The sequence below is a fragment of the Caretta caretta genome, chromosome 16 (assembly GCF_965140235.1).
Source record: "Caretta caretta isolate rCarCar2 chromosome 16, rCarCar1.hap1, whole genome shotgun sequence".
Classification (NCBI taxonomy): Eukaryota; Metazoa; Chordata; order Testudines; family Cheloniidae; genus Caretta; species Caretta caretta.
The window spans coordinates 24,497,501-24,517,831 of NC_134221.1; the positions used below are offsets into that span (position 1 = coordinate 24,497,501).

The following is a 20,331-nucleotide window of genomic DNA, read 5'->3' on the forward strand; positions in this document are numbered from 1 at the left end:
TAATTGATCCCCCTGTGCAAGGCTTCTCTCTCCATAGCAAACTCAACTGTATCTGATGGGGCTAAGAAAATATTTAGGCACACTGATTGGGCACCAGAATCAATTTCAGCTTTGACATAATAAAGAAGAAATCAGGCATCTCCTACTATAAGACTGTTCCAATAAAAGCCAACTAACAGCATGACTCACGTTAATCACATTTCTAATAAGAGAAAATGTATTTTAGAAAGTGATAATTTTTAAGTTCAGTTTAAGAAACTGTATATTATGGTATGTGCGCACACACACACATTAGGAGAATATATAACACTGCATGCAAGACTGTTTCTCAGTTTTTGAAGAATTGTTCATTAGCTACACATTCCATGGGTGCTGAAAGCTTCTTGATACACAGTCAAAAAAAAACAAAAAACCGAGGCGTCCTTGTGGCACCTTAGAGACTAAAATTTATTTGGGCATAAGCTTTCATGGGCTAGAACCCACTTCATCAGATGTATGAAGTAAAAGATACAGGAGCAGGTACAAATACATGAAAGGATGTGGGTTGCTTTACCAAGTGTTAGGTCAGTCTAACGAGATAAATCAATTAACAGCAGGATACCAAGGGAGGAGAAATAACTTTTGAAGTGATAAGAGTGGCCCATTACAGACAGTTGACAAGAAGGTGTGAGTAACAGTAGGGGGAAATTAAATTTAGGTTTTGTAATGACCCAACCAGTCCCAGTCTTTATTCAGGCCTAACCTGATGGTATCCAGTTTGCAAATTAATTCCAGTTCTGCAGTTTCATATTGGAGTCTGTTTTTGAAGTTTTTTTGTTGAAGAATTGCCACTTGGAGTTCTGTTATTGAGTGACCAGAGAGACTGAAGCGTTCTCCTACTGGTTTTTGAATGTTAAACCGAACTCAGTATGGCTATTGTCTTGTCCTATCTTCTACTGGCCCCGTGCCTCCTCACCTTTTAAGAGAATGTTTTAATGGAGTTTGGAGGCTCCATACAGTTTGCTTTGTCTCGATAGAGGCCTTCAGATAACCTGCACTTTGATTTTTAAAATGAGTCAGAAAAAGGATTAACAACATCCAGCATTTATAAGTGCTTTATCTCCAAAGTGCTTTACAAACATTACCTAATTAACCCTCAGCACCTCTGTGAGGTAGGTAAGAGGGCTTTAAATTAGCTGTATAATGGCAGAAATTGTACTACTTTTTAAAGTGCTCTTACACATAAATCCTCCCCAAGTAGGAAAACAATGCTCATGAATAGACGACTTCTTACAGGGGCAGGCTATATTTCTCTTCCTACCAAGTGAATCCAAGAGTCAAGCGGAGGAAGAGTCTGCCTGTCCTGCCAGAGTTAATGCAAAGCAACTCTAGTAGTTCTGTTGAAAACTGGGAGAGAAAAAGGGTGGAGTTTGTTAGAGCCCCAAGTACACAAACCATATGGAAAGGGGGAATCTCAGAAAATCCAAGGGAAAAAAAAGCAACAGAATATTGGAAACAAATTGCCAAAGGTTAGAAAAAATACCACACATACATATGTAGTGCATTCACATTTGTACACATTTATTTTGTGTGTATATAGACACACAACTGTTAGCTATTAAATTCAGCAATATGTATCCCAGTAATTACTATGGATTAATGAATTTATACTGTAAAACATTGTTTCTCAAACTTTTGTACAGGTGACCCTTTTCACATAGCAAGCATCTGAGTGCAACCCCCCTTATAAATTAAAAACACATTTTTATATATTTATCACCATTATAAATGCTGGAGGCAAAGAGAGGTTTGGGGTGGAGGCTGATAGCTCATGCCCCCCATGTGATAGCCTCGTGACTCCTTGAGGGGTCCCATCCCCCAGTTTGAGAACCCCTGCTGTACAATGTCATCAACAGGTTTGGAAGCCAACACACTGAGTGTTATTAACGATATATTAGAACCGAAGTGATCATAACAAGACGAATCAGATGAAGAAGCGTCTTATTTTTGCAATTCTGCACTGGAACGTGACTATACCTAGATGTGCTACAATACTTATCTTCAGCATGTGAATTACTAGAGGAGAGAAAAAGAAGGTGGAAGGGCAAACAGAAACTTGATGGGAAAGTATTTACATACAGAATAGTGGGGCAGCTTTGTAATAGGAAAACTTACGAAAACGTGGGAAATACGAGAGAGAGAGAGGAAAAAGCAGTTTCCAGCTGCAGAAGAGCAAAAAACATCTTGGCATTTCTAAGTGGTCTTGTAAAAGGCTTGAAAGAGATCTTATTGTAGAAAATTCTGCAATAAGCATCTTCTGAAACTGAAGAATCTGGCCTGTTCAGAGAGCACCATACCACAAAATAGGAGATTCGGAATAGTTTTTGTGTATATAATTAACAAAATATCTCTCTAGATATATATGGTATAGACAAAATGCAAACATATTCTACAATCAACCTAATTGAACACTATAGATGTGAAAGGCAATATTGATTAAAACAACAACAACATATGCCTTATATATTTAGGATTTGTTCGCTATCATAATGGTATCTGAACAACTGAAGCTGTAGAATAAGTAAATGGTGATATACAAACTATGCAAGCTACACTTGCTAAATCAAAACATAATATTCAGAATACAGGTGGAAACATTCTATTCAGCTTATGGGCAAAAAAATTTAAATCTTTTCACATTGAGTTTTTAATCCTGAATTCATAATTTAGATTATTTTCAGTATTAATAGCTGTATTGCCTCTTTCAAAAGTTCTTTATCTTTGTGTAAAGCTATTTAATATTGGTGATTGTGGAAAACATTTGTTCATAATTATCCAGACACACACTGGAACAAGACTGAAACAAGAGCAGCATGCAAAAATGTATTTAAGGACTATCATCCCAAAATGCTGCTAAAAGCTATTAACCAGTACGTGTTAATTGCCACAGCATTCATATTAATTTTCACTTCAGGCCCGACATTGTGGAATATTTCCCTTGATACATTTTAAACAAAGTTTAATTTAAGGAACTGCTTCTATCAACACTTATGAAAATTAACAGCCAAGCAATTAGCACTCATGAATTATCCCTTCCCCTCTGCTTTCTACAGCTTCATTGTAAAAACAGTTACTAAAGGAGAAGTTGTGGGGTTTTTAAGAAGTTACCACAATCACATTCACAAAAAACCTTTCTGTATTACAAAAAGGCCCCAATCCTGAGGATACGTTTTTCAGCACCTGTCCAGATAAAATAAAAGCAGGGAGTTTGTTCTATTTGCAGTGTTATTGCAACCATACTGGTCCCAGGTTATGAGAGACACAAGGTGGGTGAGGAAGTATCTTTTATTGGACCAGATCCTGCTAGCGGAAGGGACAACTTTCGAGCTACACAGAAATCTTCTTCAGGTCACTTCCCTTCCACCAACAGGCACATAAGAGATCAGTGCAGCTAAAATATATCCTTCATTCTGATTTCTAGCTTGTGATTAATGTCAGAGGAGCTAAAGTGCAATTGGAGAACTGCAGTATTTTCTCTGGGCACAGAAAAAGCGTTTCACCTCTGTGTTTCTACATTATTCTAGAGTTAAGCAAACTTTTAGCTAGATCACTAGATTCCCAATTCTCCATTGACTATTTTGAACATATTGAGCATCTGTTCCTACTTTGATTTTCCCATAGCACTTTTGTGTTCGATGACATTATTTTGAGGACAAAATGCCTGATATTTGCACCATTTAGGCAAAAGGCAACTCATAGAAATAAGTTTGACAGAAGTGTGCCTTGTCAACGTTTCACTGGCTACCAACTTCTCAAGAAGGTTAGCAATGACTTGGGAGAGAAGTTGAATGTGGACTTACTTCAGGGATAATACCCTGGAGTGTCTGGGAGAGACCTCCGCAGTGGTCACACATTCTATTTATAAGTCTATCACAAAGCTCATCATTTTATTTATAGTCAGAGACCTCACTATCCTTGTCACTTGAAAGCATCTTGTTAACATTCTTCCTTTTAGTGTAGATAGCCACCCAACTAAACAGCTCTGAAACGCATACTGTACTAGGTAAGTACCTTTGGAGGTTAAAAGAAAAGGAGTACTTGTGGCACCTTAGAGACTAACCAATTTATTTGAGCATGAGCTTTCGTGAGCTACAGCTCACTTCATCAGATGTTTACCGTGGAAACTGCAGCAGACTTTATATACACACAGAGAATATGAAACAATTCTTTTTGCGAATACAGACTAACACGGCTGTTCCTCTGAAACCTGTCATTATTTGGAGGTTAAGTCTCTTGAACAATCATTCTTTCCCTCAGCCTGTGGTTTGAAAATAAATATTCCCTGTGTCTGTACAGTTTTTTTATCAGAAGTTCTTAAGTACTTCATAAATATTAATAAAGATAGGCAAGCAGTATTAGCTCCATTTTAAAAATGAAGAAACTGAGGCACAGGGAGATTAAATCCCCAGTCCTGCAATGGGAATTTACCCATGTGGAGCACATTGCAGGATTGCAGTCTAAATCACGTGTCCAAGAACATGCAAAACTTGTGGCAGGAACTGGGAACAGATCTTGATTTCCTGACGCCCAGTGCCATGCCTTAATCACAAGGCCACCAATACTCCCTTACGCTGCTGTCTATGCCACGGGTTGGAAAACTATTTTAAAGCTAGCCTTGTTTTCCCCCTGTTAACATCCAGAAAGTGAAAGAATCAACAAACCACAAAAAGCTATCTTTAAAAAACCTGTTGGCAGAGAATAGTGTGTCATCTGTCATTAGTGTGTGTAAATTCATTATTAGGCTTGCAGTAAAAACAATTTGGCCACCAATTTCTGGTACCTTAACATAATTTCCTATATACAAATTACGACTGGATAGAGTACAAGGGGTCAAAGGTCTCTAGTGCCACCAGATTCCCATCAGCCCAGTTTACCATTACATATTAAACAAAGACAGTGCATGTGAATGATTGACACACAGTTGCAGCTATCTGCTGGCTGTTGGGGCTACAAGTTTGTCAAGAGAAATTGATTTAAAGAGAAAACTGAAAGGTTTAGACAATCGGTCTGCTACCCCATTTGGCTGGGTAAAGTAAACATTTAGTTTGCCCTGCCTTTTATTTATTTATTTTAAAAAGGGAGTATTTTAGTGTATGTGAAACTACCAGATATTCAATTTGGCTGTGTGACAAGGGTTCCCAGAACTCTTGTGTGAGCTGATCATAATGCTTCCATTGTGGGTGTATTTTAGAAGCTGTATTTTCTAATTTATTTTTGATAATTCAATAAACTGATCAAAACAACAGGAAGAGATTAGAGTGCTTTAAAATGTTATTATTTCATAAACATACAGAAGTGATTATGAAACAGACACTAAGTCTGACAGAAAACACCTGGAAAATTGAGAGATTTAACAGAGTGGCATTTTAAAATTATAGAATTTAATGCTTTGTATTATTTTAAGATAATCACTTAAAAATAGGATTAATTAAAAACAACAAAAACTCACTAAAGAGGATTTTATTTCATTAAATTTATTTATGAAGGCATATTCAGGATTAGAATTAAAATATTCAGAGGTATGTTTTAGAGTTAACACAAGTTTTCTCTCTCTCTCTCTCTCTCTCACATACACACTCTCTCTCTCTCGCTCTCTCAGCTTGGCTAGAGTGGCTGATGTGCTTTTCTTTTTGTTTGCCAGTGATCCACAAAAAGTATTTTATTCAACAAACAGAAAATCTACATTACAATATTTTTTAAAAATTTTAAATCAAAGCTTTAGTAATAATCTTAAAGAGGATTTTAGAGCCACTCTGGTCTCTTGAGTAAATACATAATTAAGTAGGGTTTTTTAAAACATGTTTAATTAGGCCCCAAGTCCCTCCTTATCCACCCTTCTCTCCCCAATTATGTATCATTTCCCCAAGAGACATGAGTAGCTCAGTTAATTATGTAAATAAGATGTGCACTATTCCCAGAAAAAGAGTTATAAATATTTGCGAAAAAAATACTGCTCATCTCTTATCACTAAAAAAATATTTAAATACCAAAGAGTATTGGTCCCACCTACAAAATTTCATTAAAAAATATTGCCATAGAATAATGAAAAAGTTACATGTTTATAATTTCAAATTACTATTTAAAAAATCCAGCAAAACCGAAGAAAACCTAACGAGGTAAAGTAATTCACTACTGACCTATAATAGCTGTGCTACAGCTCAGCTGGGACGCAGTGTTATTATTATTGTGTTTTTTTAAATAGGTAATACACATGGAGCCTGGAAGAAAGGGTTTTATAATCAAAATGCTGACACAAACTTACACACAGTAGTACAAACAATGCTGCTATAACTAATATAATCCAATTATGCATTCACAAAATGCTAATTTGATTATTTTGCAGCGTTATTTGAATAGGCATTTTAATTTCTAGGGTAAAAAAGGCTTGACTGAAATATAATTCTCTATTAATCACCAAGATGTCACTGCATATCATATTGATACATTTCAAAATGATTATAAAAATGACTAATATGTACAGTACAATTTCCTTCAAATGTTACCGATTTTCATTAAACACCTGCCAAATGCATCAGTGTTAAATAGATGAAAATAAGATTTTAATTCTAGTCAGCTGTAATACATACTAAAGCAGGAAAAAAAGTAGCGGGGGTTAGGAGGTTGATGAGGAGTAATTTTTCCATTCCCCAACTTCCCAAGACACCATGCCCCACCTATTTAGCTCAAGCCTTGCTCAAGCTTTTACAGGTTACAAGATTTCAACCTTTGTGAATGAGGATAATTTCCTCTAGTCCAGGGATATTTTTTTTTTAAATCTCCTCTGTACACAATAGCCATCGGAAGTATATCATGAAAAGTTCATAACCTTTTGGCAAATCAGAATCCACTGACTCAAGAACACCAAAATATGAACTGCAGAAAAAGGAGGCCATCCTACTATTGTTGGCAGCAAGGCACCAAGTAATTCTCTCAAACACAGAGTTTGCACTAATTAATGCAATACTAATAAATACAAGATAACATATAAAGAGGCAGTCAATGCTCTACAACTCCACAAACTACCTCTCTAGATATGTTTAATCAAATTACATGTCTGATTTTCCATGTTAAAAACACTTGACAGAAAGCGAAGATTTCCCACCAGAACAGTAGTGAAGCTCATACTCGACACTCCCACTGAAGTCCACACAAACTAATCCAGCAGAAAACAGAGCTACTCTGCCATCTGTAATTTTTTCAGCACATTGTGACACTGCCCTATGATCCTAATGTTTATATTTTTCAGGGATTATAATAGACATGGAAGTGATAAAAGCTGAGGGGAACCTTGCACACAGAAGAAGCAATTCTTAATTTAGTTCTAGGTAACACATGGTAGTTAGCCCACAATTTAATTGTATTTGAATAACTAAGCTGACCTTCCAGGCATGCTGCAAAGCCTGACTATTTGTGCTGGCACTGTGGAAGGACTAAGGTGGTTGGGGGTAAGATTTCTGTCTTGTAGGGAATGGGATTTTTAAGATACATTGGTTTGCTGACTGTTGATTAGGTGAGGGTTACTGTGTAAAAGGAAGTGCTGTTGTGTTGGGTGATTTATATTTTGCATTCCTTATGGTACTGTTTTTAAATGTACATCAAAGGGCACTGAGAGCCTTGGATGGATACCCTTTGTGGGTGAAGTGCTTTCAGAGAAAATCTAAATAAATATTTATATGGAAGGAATCAGAAAAGACTAGCATTGTGACACAACTTCAATAGGGGTTTGGGATGTGTGGGTAGGTGGGCAGATACTCTGAAAAGCAAAGCAACTAGTCAAAGACTCTACACTGGATTAGATGGACCTCTGGTATGATCCATTATGGCATCTCCTATGTTTCTGTCTGGCAAATGGTCTGTACATTACCCATGAATCAACAAACATTTTTGAAGGTACTAAAGGGCAGGGCCGGCTCTACAGTTTTTGCTGCCCCAAGCAGTGAAAAAAACTGCCGCCGCAGACAGCAAAAGGAAGAAGCTACTGCCAATTTGCCGCGGCGGCGGGCGCAGCAGAGAAGCTGCCGCCGAATTGCTGCCCCAAGCACCTGCTGGGAATGCTGGTGCCTGGAGCCGGCCCTGCTAACGGGATAGAAACTGCTGCTCCCACCACTGGAAAGATAGATGTCCTTGACTGATGAATAAAGTGTTGTACTAGCTCCAGGGGATTGAAAGATATAAACCTTCAAATTGCATGATATTGATCAACTTACTTTCCCCTCACACGTAAATGCAGTTCCAACTAGGCTTCAACAGCAGCTCTCTAAGAAATGGCTACAGCTAGACCCAGTGCTCTTCAGCCCCTCTGACTACTTGGGATTAGACATCACAGAGGCAACGTACAGACCTTGCCAAAGCTGAAGTTGATGGTTCTGGAAGATTTTTCAATCCCTGCCAGCCATTTGGGCCCTATTCTAAACTCAGATCCCTCTGGCTAAACTCAAGTCAGAGAAGTACCATGAGAACATCTGTTTCAGTGAGATTTCTACCAGCACTCTCCCTTCAACCCCAGGTCCTCGCAAGCTACTCCTCCTGCCCTATTTGCCACTGCAGACTCTGGGAAGTGGGAACCTTCCAGGAGGGAAAGAAATCTAATTGCCTTCTATGACTAATCTAATTGCCTTCTAGGACGAGATAACTGGCTCTGTGGATGAGGGGAAGGCAGTGGACGTGTTATTCCTTGACTTTACCAAAGCGTTTGACATGGTCTCCCACAGTATTCTTGCCAGCAAATTAAAGACGAATGGGCTGTAAGTTGGATAGAAAGCTGGCTAGATCGTCAGGCTCAACGGGTCATGATCAATGGCTCCATGTCTAGTTGGCAGCCAGTATCAAGCAGAGTGCCCCAAGGGTCGGTCCTCGGGCCAGTTTTGTTCAATTCTTCATTAATGATCTGGAGGATGGCGTAGATTGCACCCTCAGCAAGTTTGCAGGTAACACTAAAGTGGGAGGAGGGTAGATATGCTGGAGGGTAGGGATAGGATACAGAGGGACCTAGACAAATTAGAAGATGGGGCCAAAAGAAATCTGATGAGGTTCAACAAGGACAAGTGCAGAGTCCCGCACTTAGGACGGAAGAATCCCATGCACCACTACAGACTAGGGACCGAATGGCTAGGCAGCAGTTCTGCAGGAAAGGACCTAGGGGTTACAGTTGTTGAGAAGCTGGATGAGAGTCAATATGTGCCCTTGTTGCCAAGAAGGCCAATGGCATTTTGCGTGTATACGTAGGGGCATTACCAGCAGATCAAGGGACGTGATCGTTCCCCTCTATTCGACATTGGTGAGGCCTCATCTGGAGTGCCGTGTCCAGTTTTGGGCTCCACACTACAAGGAGGATGTGGAAAAATTGGAAAGTGTCCAGCAGAGGGCAACAAAATGATTAGGGGACTGGAACACATGACTTACGAGGAGAGGCTGAGGGAACTGGGATTGTTTAGTCTGCGGAAGAGAAGAATGAGGGGGGATTTGATAGCTGCTTTCAACTACCTGAAAGGGGGTTCCAAAGAGGATGGCTCTACACTGTTCTCAGTGATAGCAGATGACAGAACAAGGAGTAATGGTCTCAAGTTGCAGTGGGGGAGGTTTAGGTTGCTCTGCTAGCTACCAGAGACCTTTGTGCAGCTGGCAGCAGGGAGAGAAGGGCACTAGCCTGGGACTTGGGGAGACCAGGATGTTATTTTCTGTTCCACCACAGGACTTCGTGGGACTTTCAGCAAGTCACTTTGTCTCTGTGCCTCAGTTTCCTATCTCTAAATTGGGGATGATAGCACTTCACTACTTTACAGGGGTGCTGTGAGGATAAATACACCAAAAATTGTGAGGTGCTCAGATACCATAGGGGTGGGGCTAGATTTACTAGAGAGAAACTCTGTGCAATGCAACAGACGATATCCATGGACACACCAGTAATCGAGTAGGGATAAGATGCCTAAGACTCAGCTGCATTAAACATTTTACTGAAACTACCACGTGCTGAAGGATGGACAAAAGTCCATGATATAACCTTCTAGTATTAGGCAGAGCATACATACCATTTATTTATTATATATTTTCATTTGGCTCCGATTGCTATTGCCTCTGGGAACCATTATAATGAAGTCAAAGAGAAAAATTTTAGGATAGCCAGTTTAAAATAATGAACTGTAGGGCTGTTGTGATGTTTAATTGAAGCCCAAATAAATATCTACACATTGTAATGTCATAAGAGCAGACAGAGCAACCTAACCTTCGATCAGAAGCCAGGTCTATGTAATAGGAAAATGTTTGATTCACTTACCTTGCCATCAAATTTTGAGTACTCATTGAAAGGGTTGTTCAACTGCAGTGGGCACTGCTCAAGTCGCACAGACAGTAACGACTGCTTCCCAGAACGTGGAGACTTTACTCTGAAATTCTTTTTTTCGAACAGTGAGCTTAGCTCCTCTGCTGCAATTAAAAAAAAGAGAGAGAGATAAAAGCATTTGCATTACCATGTGCAAAAAGGATGGAGAAGAGATGAATCGGAGGGAACATCATAAAAATTATATAAAACAATGAACAGTCTAAAGAAGATAGACTGGGAGTTTCTATTCACCCTGTCTCATAACAAAAGAACAAGGGGACACAACAAAACTGAAAGGTGCCAAATTCAAAGCTGAAAGCTTCTTCGTACAATTAACCTATAGATGTCATTACTACAAGACCTTATTGGGATTAAAAAGAGATTAGACATTTATTTTTCTCCTCCCATCCCTCATCCATCTTTTCTATATAGCCTATAAGCTGTATGCAACAAGAACCATCTCTCACTATAGGTTTGTACTGTGCCTAGTGCAACGGAGTGCCGATCTTGATTAGGATCTTTAAGCAGTACTGTAATACAAATATCAAGAATACCTAGAGTTACAATCATCACTACCATGGCAAATCCCAAAAGGATGTGTCCTCCTTGTAGATTGAGCACCACTCGAATCTATCTCTGGCCAGGTGCTTAAGGTCACAGCCATGTAGTGGCATTCTTCGGTTCACATGATTCGGAAGTTGCTGGTCTTCCATTCTAATATGTCCATACCAGTGCTCATGTGGGGTGGTTGCTGGGTTCAGTTTCAAAGATCTTCATTTCAGATCTTGTCCTGCTCTTAATACGGAGCAGCTGACCAAGATGAGGAGAATCAAAAATGTCAATCCAATGTACTTCAGTCTTCCACAGCACCTATGTTTCACTTCTGTACAATGAAGCTGATATAACTGAAGTTCTATAGATTCACAGCTGCATAGCAAGCTTAATGTCATGACGTTTCTGTGACTTGCACTCCGTGTTTTATTAAAATATGCTTATGAATGTGAATATAATGTAACTGGAATATGCTTTATGCAAAAAGTATCTTGTAAGGTATCATAACAAAGGTTATAACCTACTGAATATATTCCTCCTATTTGTTTGTTTGTATGTATGTATGTATCATTCTTGTATCTGAAGCTAGAAATATGAAGTATAACTCTGAGGTCCTATTGTAATTATGCAATATGTGGGCCATTAGTGGTCGTTTTAAATCTTGATGGATCCCATTGACTAGGACAATTGGTTGTGAATGGATTTGTTACCTGCAAGCCTTCCTGTGTGTGTGTGGGCCAGTCCCTGGGTAATGAAGAATGAGGTCTCACAGGGACATGTGACTGTCACCTGATGCTGAAATCCATCTTAAATCTGGTACTTTTCCATTTAGAAGAAGAGGTGGAGACCCAGAGATACAAAAGATTCCCACCTTGTGCCAAAGCTATAAAAGGAGGTGGAACAGGACAAAGGGGAAAGCTCCTGCTTAACACCTAAGATGGCTGCTGGAACTAACAAGGACTGTACCAGGGGAAAGGATTGGGCCCAGACTAGGAAGGAGTCTAGTCTGTGGAAGAAGCTTATTGGAACATCTCTGGCGGTGAGATATTATCTGTAATCAGTTTCTTAATGTATTAGGCTTAGACTTGCATGTTTTTGCTTTATTTTGCTTGGTGACTTACTTTGTTCTGTTATTACCTGAAACCACTTAAATCCTACTTTTTATACTTAATAAAATCACTTTTGTTTATTAATGAACCCAGAGTAAGTGATTAATACCTGGGGGAGCAAACAGCTGTGCATATCTCTCTATCGGTGTTATAGAGGGTGGACAATTTATGAGTTTACCCTGTATAAACTTTATACAGAGTAAAACGGATTTATTTGGGGTTTGGATCCCATTGGGAGCTGGGTGTCTGGGTGCTGGAGTCAGGTAACCTGCAGAGCTGTTTTCACTTAACGCCTCCAGCTTTGGGGGCGTGGCCTGGACCCTGGGTCTGTGTTGCAGCAGGCTAGCATGTTTGGCTCAACAAGGCAGGATTCTGGAAGTCCCAAGATGGCAAGGAAAACGGGCTCAAAGGTAATCTCAGCACATCAGGTGACAGTCCCAAGGGGGTCTCTGTGACTGAACCTGTCACATTTCAACAGAGGCCGCTGAAGGGCCCGAAACATAGCAGCATATACAAGTGTGTGCACATCTTTTGAGCATCCGCCAGCAAGGTCTAAGTTGCCCCCTTTGTCATCCAGATAGGTTAATATCGAGCTGGCTGTAATCTGTAGCTGGAGACTGCTCGATGGTAATGGCTAGAGACTTAGATTTATTCAGAATCGTAACAGTAAATATTAAAAAATAAACAAGAGTTTTGGAAGCGATATTAATTTTTTGCTTCTGGGCAATCCCACACCTAACTAGTAGGGGTTAAAAGGAAACACTCTTGGGGCAAGTTATCCCATCAGGGTTCCTTGCACCTCCTCTGAAGCATTTAGGACTGGTACTATTGGTGACAGGATACTGGACTAGAAGGACCATGAATCTAATCCAGTGTGGCAATTCCTACATTCCCATGTACTTCCCCTCTTCCAGCAAGCTGCCTTGTGGGGGGTCTCATCTGGAAAAATAAGGCCTGATAACACCATGCTTGAGCAAAAAGCATCCTGGGTCACAAGGAAGTACAGTATTGTGATAATAAGGGTAATAATGAAGTTAACGTGTAAATTAGTGGGGCATAAGAAGCCTGTTATAATGCTGTTTGATATAATAGCAGGATTGTCAGCAAGAGTTTAAACCCAAATTTATGGAAATTGATTTTTTTTAATAAAGGGAGGGTCCTAATGTTACACGGATTCTACAAAATCAGGATGGACGAATGTAGCTCAGAGCCTGTAGCATTTAGCCTACTAGAACCAATGGGTCTCATTCTCTAGTACAAGTGACTGAAACTGGACAAGTTTGGTCCACATCTTCTCCTGGAGCAAACCACCCCAAACTCAATCAATCACTATCTGAGAATCAGCATCAATCCACCTAAACTGTCGATGCTCTGCTCTTTATGCATACATTTGGATTCTCTCAAGTCCCAAAGATTTACATGCTGCCCCTCCAGAGAACAAACAGTTACTGAGGCAGACTAAATAGGACTCAGAAGGTCAGTGCTTCAGGGAGGCAGTTCATTTTTTGAATTGTGAAGTTAAAACCTGTCAAACTGTAACTAGTCACAAACTCAGTTTTATTTTTATCCATCGGATTACCTGAAAGTTCAAACAGTTGGTAAGGGTGGTATATACTAAAAGATACCCAATAGGTTAGAGCAAGATATAGATTAATCCAGAAGAGCATGATTAAATTTTGTCTTTAATTATGGCAATTTAAACCCCATAACGTATTCTGTTTGTACAACAGGCTTGTTTTAGTTTTTAAAAATTCTTATTTGCCACTATGTTATAGTTTCATAGAGTTTCATAGACATTAAGATCAGAAGGGACCATCATGATCATCTTGTCTGATCTCCTGCACATCGCAGGCTAACCCACCCACTCCTGTACTAGGCCCATAACTTTTTGCTCAGTTGTGAGCTGTAATTTCTTGTGCCTTTGGAAAACACTTTGTCCCCTGGAGTTCTGTAGAATGATTTCATTGGTTCAAGTGTTTTCCTTGCTTGTGTTGTTTCTTAGGAAATATCTGAGATGTGCTTGCTTGCTATTTCTTTTGTTGGCATGTGCAGTGAGAGGATCTTTGGAGTTCTTCTGTGTTCATTTCTGTGGCATCTGTTTTGCATAGTTTTCATTTTAGTCAAACCTATGTGTGACTCAGGAGTTTGAAACAGCAGGACATTCCAGTGTTGTGAGAAGGGACAGGGAAAACCTATTGAAAAGGACAGGGAACACCACTGTAACGGCCTTCAGTTTTAGAAGGAAAACCACAGGTGTTTTTTTGTTTTTACAAACGATAAGTTTAGCTACACTATTTTCACATCCTAAAGCTTTTTAACTAGCCTGCATATGTTGTTTTGCTTTGTTTTTTTATGGAATTTTTAGCTGAGTGTGTTATTCTGTACAAGCCCAAAGTGTTCAGATGACTGTCTCAATATATTGTACATTTTACTACATTTCCCCTTCTTTCTGAACAGCTTGTTACATTTTTCAGTGTTATCAAAGTTTATTGATGAATTAATCTGAACAAATAAAGAAGCCTCTTAGGTTGTTTTGTACAGCCTCTCTAACTCCACTTTAATAGGCAAAATCCATAAGGGTCTCATTACAAAGCCTATTGGACGGACAGCCAATCTTTTTAAAAGAGAAACATACATATACACAAAGTATTTCATCACACATACACCCCTTTGAAACACAGTATTTCAGTTATGAAAAGTAATCTCCCTCAATAGTTCCCATATTTGAAAACAAAACCACTAAATTCCTGGATGCAATTTATTTGACCACAAAATATGCAGCAAAAAATGTATCTGCAACAAAAACTTCCCAACACATACTAGCACAGTTTGCATGAGAACTAGGGATTTGAAAGTTTATGAAGAAAGGAAAGTTTATCAATGACTTTTTTTTTCCACTCAGCATTCATAAAACAAATTAAGCTAATGCTTACCCACCTTGGTAAATGCTTTGAGATGTGTGGATGAAAAGCACTAAGTCCTACTAAGTGACCTGAAGATTCACTTTATTTTATGTAAAGATAGCAAGTATAATTATTTTAGAAAATAATAATGCTTTGTCACTTCTCTGGTGTCCTACCTGAAGATCACAAAGTGCTTTACTAACATTAATTGTAGCCTCAATACATGGATGAGGCAGGACGGTATCATTGTTCCCATTTTATGGTGAAGGGATGGAGGTACAGAAAGGCAAAGTGAGTCAGTGGCACAGCTGGAACAAATTCCAGAATGCTAGTAACTCAACAGAACATCAATCTCCACCTTTTCCCCACCAACAGTCCCTCCCTTCAACACCATAAGTCAGCTTCCCTTTAAATATCTTTGTACTTTTCCCCACACTACCTCTTACGCACAGAAAAAATCTCCCTGATACAATATGTACAGCTCCGACTTGACCTTCCTTAAAACTCACCTCCACTGTGATGCCTCCAAAACCCTGCCTACTGAACTTGGCCAAGCAGGTGATCAGCTGTAACTCCCCACTTCCCCTTTCCTCATTTTCTTACATGTAATTCCCCATTCCTGCCATTCCCCCTCACCCTATCACTATCTATAATTTAAAAAATTAAAACAAATGATAACTACACACATGCCAATTCTTCGTCACATTCACTGGTTGTATGTTACATCCTCTGTGGCAGAGACTGTCCCATCCCTGTCAGTACAGTGCCCTGCACAATGACACCCTGCTCTAGATTGGGGCTTTTGGATGCTACCAGAGTATAAATGTTTGTTTACCACTACTACTCATTCCTGAACTCCATTCCCCTGCTCTAACCACTACCTCCCCAACACTTCTTTCTGTGTGCTTATAACATCTAGGTAGCCAAAGAAACAAGGAGCCCTTTATATTTGAAATAACTGTCAATAGTAACTGAAAAGAAAGACAGAAATAGTGAAACTATTTCCCCCATACTTCACCCGTCTTCAGTGATCTCCAAAGAATCCCCAAGTGAAGGAGTACAGTTCTCCACCTTTAACAGAAGCCTATTGTAACAGGTTGGCAGATCTGAGAACTCTGTTTAGGAATAAAGTGATTTTCAGTTCAGCTATCCTAAACTCAGTCTCTAGAACTTTGCTGACTCATGCTGACAGGTACAGTAACTCCTCACTGAAGGTTGTAGTTATGTTCCTGAAAAATGCAACTTTAAATCTTATGGGAAAATTGGATTTGTTTAACATCGTTTCACTTAATGTAAATGCAGGGGGTTAGGTTCCAAGGAAATTTTGGGGGGCAGACAAAAGGCATTATATATACTATACAGTACTGTGGTTGAGAAGTGCCCCTGGCTTACCCCACCCAGGCAGAGCCCGCTGCAGGCAAGGATGCCAGGAAGCCCCTTCACAACAGCAGCGCCAGCTTACCCGGAGAAGAACAGGTGCCGACTTTCCTGGGGGAATGCTCCAGGCTCGCATCTTCCCTTCCCCACTCCACTCCAGGCCCACCTCCTCTCAGGAGCACGCCGCATCCCCGCTCCTTCCCCCCACAGAAAGTCTTAAGAGCCTCCAAACAACTGTTTGGCTGGTTTAGGACTTTCTGCGAGGGAGGGGGAGGAGCGGAGACACGACGCTTCCCTTCCCTTCTCCTCCCGCTCCCTCCCAGCGCTTCGCACTTATGACTTTTGCGGGGGGGGGGGGGGGAGAAGTGGAGACGCAGCGCTTCCCCGCTCCTCCCCCTCCCTCCCAGAAAGTCCTAAGCGCTGCCAAACAGCTGTTTGGTGGTGTGGGAAGTGCTGGGAGGGAGGGTAAGGAGGCGGAGAAGAGGAACTTGTGCAATGCTCCCTTGTAAACTCTCTGCTCTTCCACAAAATCTTACATGCAGTGGACAGAGCGGGCAGCCAAACGACGTTATAAGGGAGCATTGCACAACTTTAAATGAGTATGTTCCCTAATTGAGCAGTGATGTAACTCTGAAACAATGTTAAGTGGGAGGACGTTAAGTGAGGAGTTACTGTAGAGCTCGTTATTGTTGAGGAAGGTTGGGGTGTCTGCCTGATATCAAGACAATTAGAGACTGGGGCGGAGGAGGTCCTGCTGGGAATTCCAAGAAACATCTAAGACTCAGGATAAAGCTTAGACCGTGGTTTATATTTTGATTGGTGGGTTTTGTTTTCTTGTTTTTTTAACTGTTATTTAAATTTCCTCTAAGGTCAAACACCAGGAAGGAAGTTTAGACTACTTACCTACCACACTCTGGAGTGGAGAGGAAATTCCAGCTGCTCACAGGCAACTCTGACTAACCCAATGATGTGTCAGACCCTTAAGTGATCGTTTAAAACAGGTTTCAGAGTATACTATACTTACAGAGTCTTTTTTTTCCACATGCACCAGCAACAGATAGTCTGTCAGGCTTATGAGTACTTTAAAAAATGTAACCCCACTCCAGAACAGAATTGTTAGGGATGTCTACATATGGGATTTGTTCAATCTTGAAAGACAAACCTCAGGGATTCAAAGCAATTAGAAATGATGCATTTTTAAAAAAGCAACCTCTGTTTTGTTTTGGAAACAGCCTGTTACAGCTACAAACTTTTTGAGGAAGAAGCAAAGAACTGGGAAGGAGAAAGACTGGGAGAAAATTAACTTTGTCTTTTGACAACCATGAGAGACAGTAGAAATAAAAAGTCTAGGAAGCAATATGTGGGTAAGCTAGGTGAATACGGCACAAGTAAATACAGCACAGACCTAAATAACACCTACTTTTAAAAACAGATTCTAACCTCCAAGCCTGTAAAAGAGCTACTGACAAGGGGAGGACAGCGGAGGAGGAGTTGTACACACAGTCATTCCACTACCAGAATCTAAATCTTTACCTTGAAATATGCTTTGGGTTTGGGACACCTATCACAAGAAGCTGACAAAACAAAGTGGTGTTCTATTTAAGGCAAAGAGTCAAAGTATCTCAGAAAGAAGTAGCTAGTGGAGAACTTTTCAGTCACTCTCAAGGTCCAATCTGATCCCTTCATACACCAATGACATGAAATAAGGAAAATACAGGAAGGTGAAGTCTGCCAAAGACAAAATTTGGGGGATGGGGAACTAAATATAAGGGAGGGGCAATAACAGGAAAATTTACCCATGCCTTACCTGAAAATTTCCTTTCTTGGAGTAATGAGGTCTACAGATCCATGCAGCCTTGGACGCAGACCAGACCAGTTAATCAGTGGCAGGGGAGGTGTGGCACCACCTCTGAGAAACTGCCAGTGGAGACATTTTCATAGCCTAAGAAATTTCTAACCACTCTATATCTGTAAGGAACATTAAACACTAAAGACTAAATAGAACAATCCTCCGGCAGAGCAAGGAATTCAATGAACAACAAATGCTTAGTGCCAATTAATAATCCCATAGTTGTCTCAAATTATCAGCCTATTCAGGGTGGGCAGGATTTGTGGACCTCATTACTCTCAGGAAGATAATTTTCAGGTAAGGCACAGATAAATGTTCTTAGTGCGATATGTAATGAGATCCACAGATCCATGACACTGGGATTTTCCTAGCAGCGTCCACTCACAGGGAACTTTACACAGTTATGAAGAGCTGTGAATGAGAGTACCCCTCTCCTAATAGTTACTGGGATATACAAATTTTCTTAAAGCTAACGTTAAGAAAAGTGTATCTGTACATCTGGGTATAGTGCTTAGATTATCCACAAATACAAAGTTTGTTTTTAAAGTCATAAGATACATATAGTGCATAATCAGCAATAACCCAAATTTAGGTGAATAAATTTAAGAATACAGTTTAGATATTAGCATCCAAGTATTCGGGTACTTCACTCATGGAAAGTTATACAGAGAGTTGGTTGAGGAAAGCAAATATAGCAATGAGTGAAGATTGTCCCTCAGTAATTGAGAATTTAGGGTAGGCTGTCCATTTAGAAAATATAATCCATATGGAAAGTATTTCAGTTACTTTCCCCACTGTGCTTCTCATTGGCACACCAGCTCATCTCTCCTGGTATTGCCGAAGTCCTGTGATGTGTTCTATGTAGATGTCCCTCAACCACCTCCTCCTAAGTCAGACGCATCCATCTACCACAGGCTACCTCAGATTATGACTAAATGGACAGCTTGAGGAACTGGGAGAAAATATGAGCAAATGTGAGCAGATGACCCAGTGGCTGCTTTACAGATTTCCTTGTATGACACGTATGATCTTTCTGCCCATGAAACTGCCACTACTCTCAGGGAGTCAGTTCCGATTTTGGAGGATGGAGTTATGCTTTTAGACTTGTATGCTTCTGAGATACAAAATTTTAGCCATCTGGAAACTGAAGATTTTGAAGCCTGCTTTCCCTTTGACACCAGATGATAAAATACAAACACAGTAATTGTCTTTCTGAACTGAGCTGTGTGGTGAATATATACTTTGAGAGCTCTGTGGACATCCAAAGTATGCCACAGTTTCTCTTTGGGATGCACGGAGCTGGCCAGGAGGATGGAAGGACAATTTTCTGTGCTCTACAGAGCCTGGTCTGAAGGCAGAGTTGATTTGAGGACCACTTTATCATCTTTATGGAAGGTACAGTACTGAGGTTACTAGGAAAAAACTCCTAACTCACTCCCCGAGGGCTGAATTGACTGCTATCAACAAGACCACTGTAATGGTTAGAAAATGAGACACCTTCAGGAGTGGTTCAAATGGAGGGTCTGAAATGGCCCTGGGAACCAGGTTAAGATCCCAAGAAAGAACTTTGTGTGCTTCAGGAGGATGTAGAAGAAATGCTGTTTTCAAAAAATGTTGGACATTTGGGTAGGAAGAAATTCACTACTTCCCGGCTTCACTAAGGATGCTAGACAAAGCAGCAACTTGACCTTTGAGTGTCTGAAATGCCAGGCCCAGTCTGAGTCAATCTTAAAGAAATTCAAGAATCCATTGTACTGAGGTAGATATAGTAGTGAGGCCTTTGTCCTAGAACCAAAAGGTAAACCTCAAGCAGGCCCCTGAATAGACAGACTGAGTTAGTAGATTTCTTTCTGGAAGCTAAAAGTATGGGCATTTCCTCTTTGTCGTCTCCAGCTCCTGCGTTATTCCAATCTGATGCTTTCCTAGTCTTCTAGGTGTAGCTAGAATTCCTTACTGCACCACTACACCTTCTCAGGATGCCTGAGAAGGGATATATAGCTATAGAATGTTTAGGGCATCTGCAGACTTCATACTCAGAGTTTACTATGCTCAGTACACTCTTGCCTAAAAGAGACTATCCTCTGTGGGAGGGTTTTTGTTTTGTTTTTTTAATATGTATTTGACTATTGAGTCTCTAACTCTGACCTTCTTCCCCTAATGAGGAAGAATTCCCTGTGTGGATGT

General features: G+C 40.1%; 1 protein-coding gene across 3 annotated transcripts in view; it reads right to left on the reverse strand.

Moving 5' to 3' along the window:
- The window catches only part of MAPKAP1 (MAPK associated protein 1), a 156,720-nt gene that overhangs the window by 109,785 nt on the left and 26,604 nt on the right, over window positions 1-20,331 (reverse strand). For all 3 annotated transcript variants that reach the window (XR_007353025.2, XR_007353026.2, XM_048822976.2), the window contains exon 4: window positions 10,313-10,461. Coding sequence is in view for 1 of the 3 variants with exons in the window: in XM_048822976.2 (XP_048678933.1) it covers window positions 10,313-10,461 (149 nt within the window). In the remaining 2 variants the exon portion in view is untranslated. The remainder of the gene's footprint in view (window positions 1-10,312; window positions 10,462-20,331) is intronic.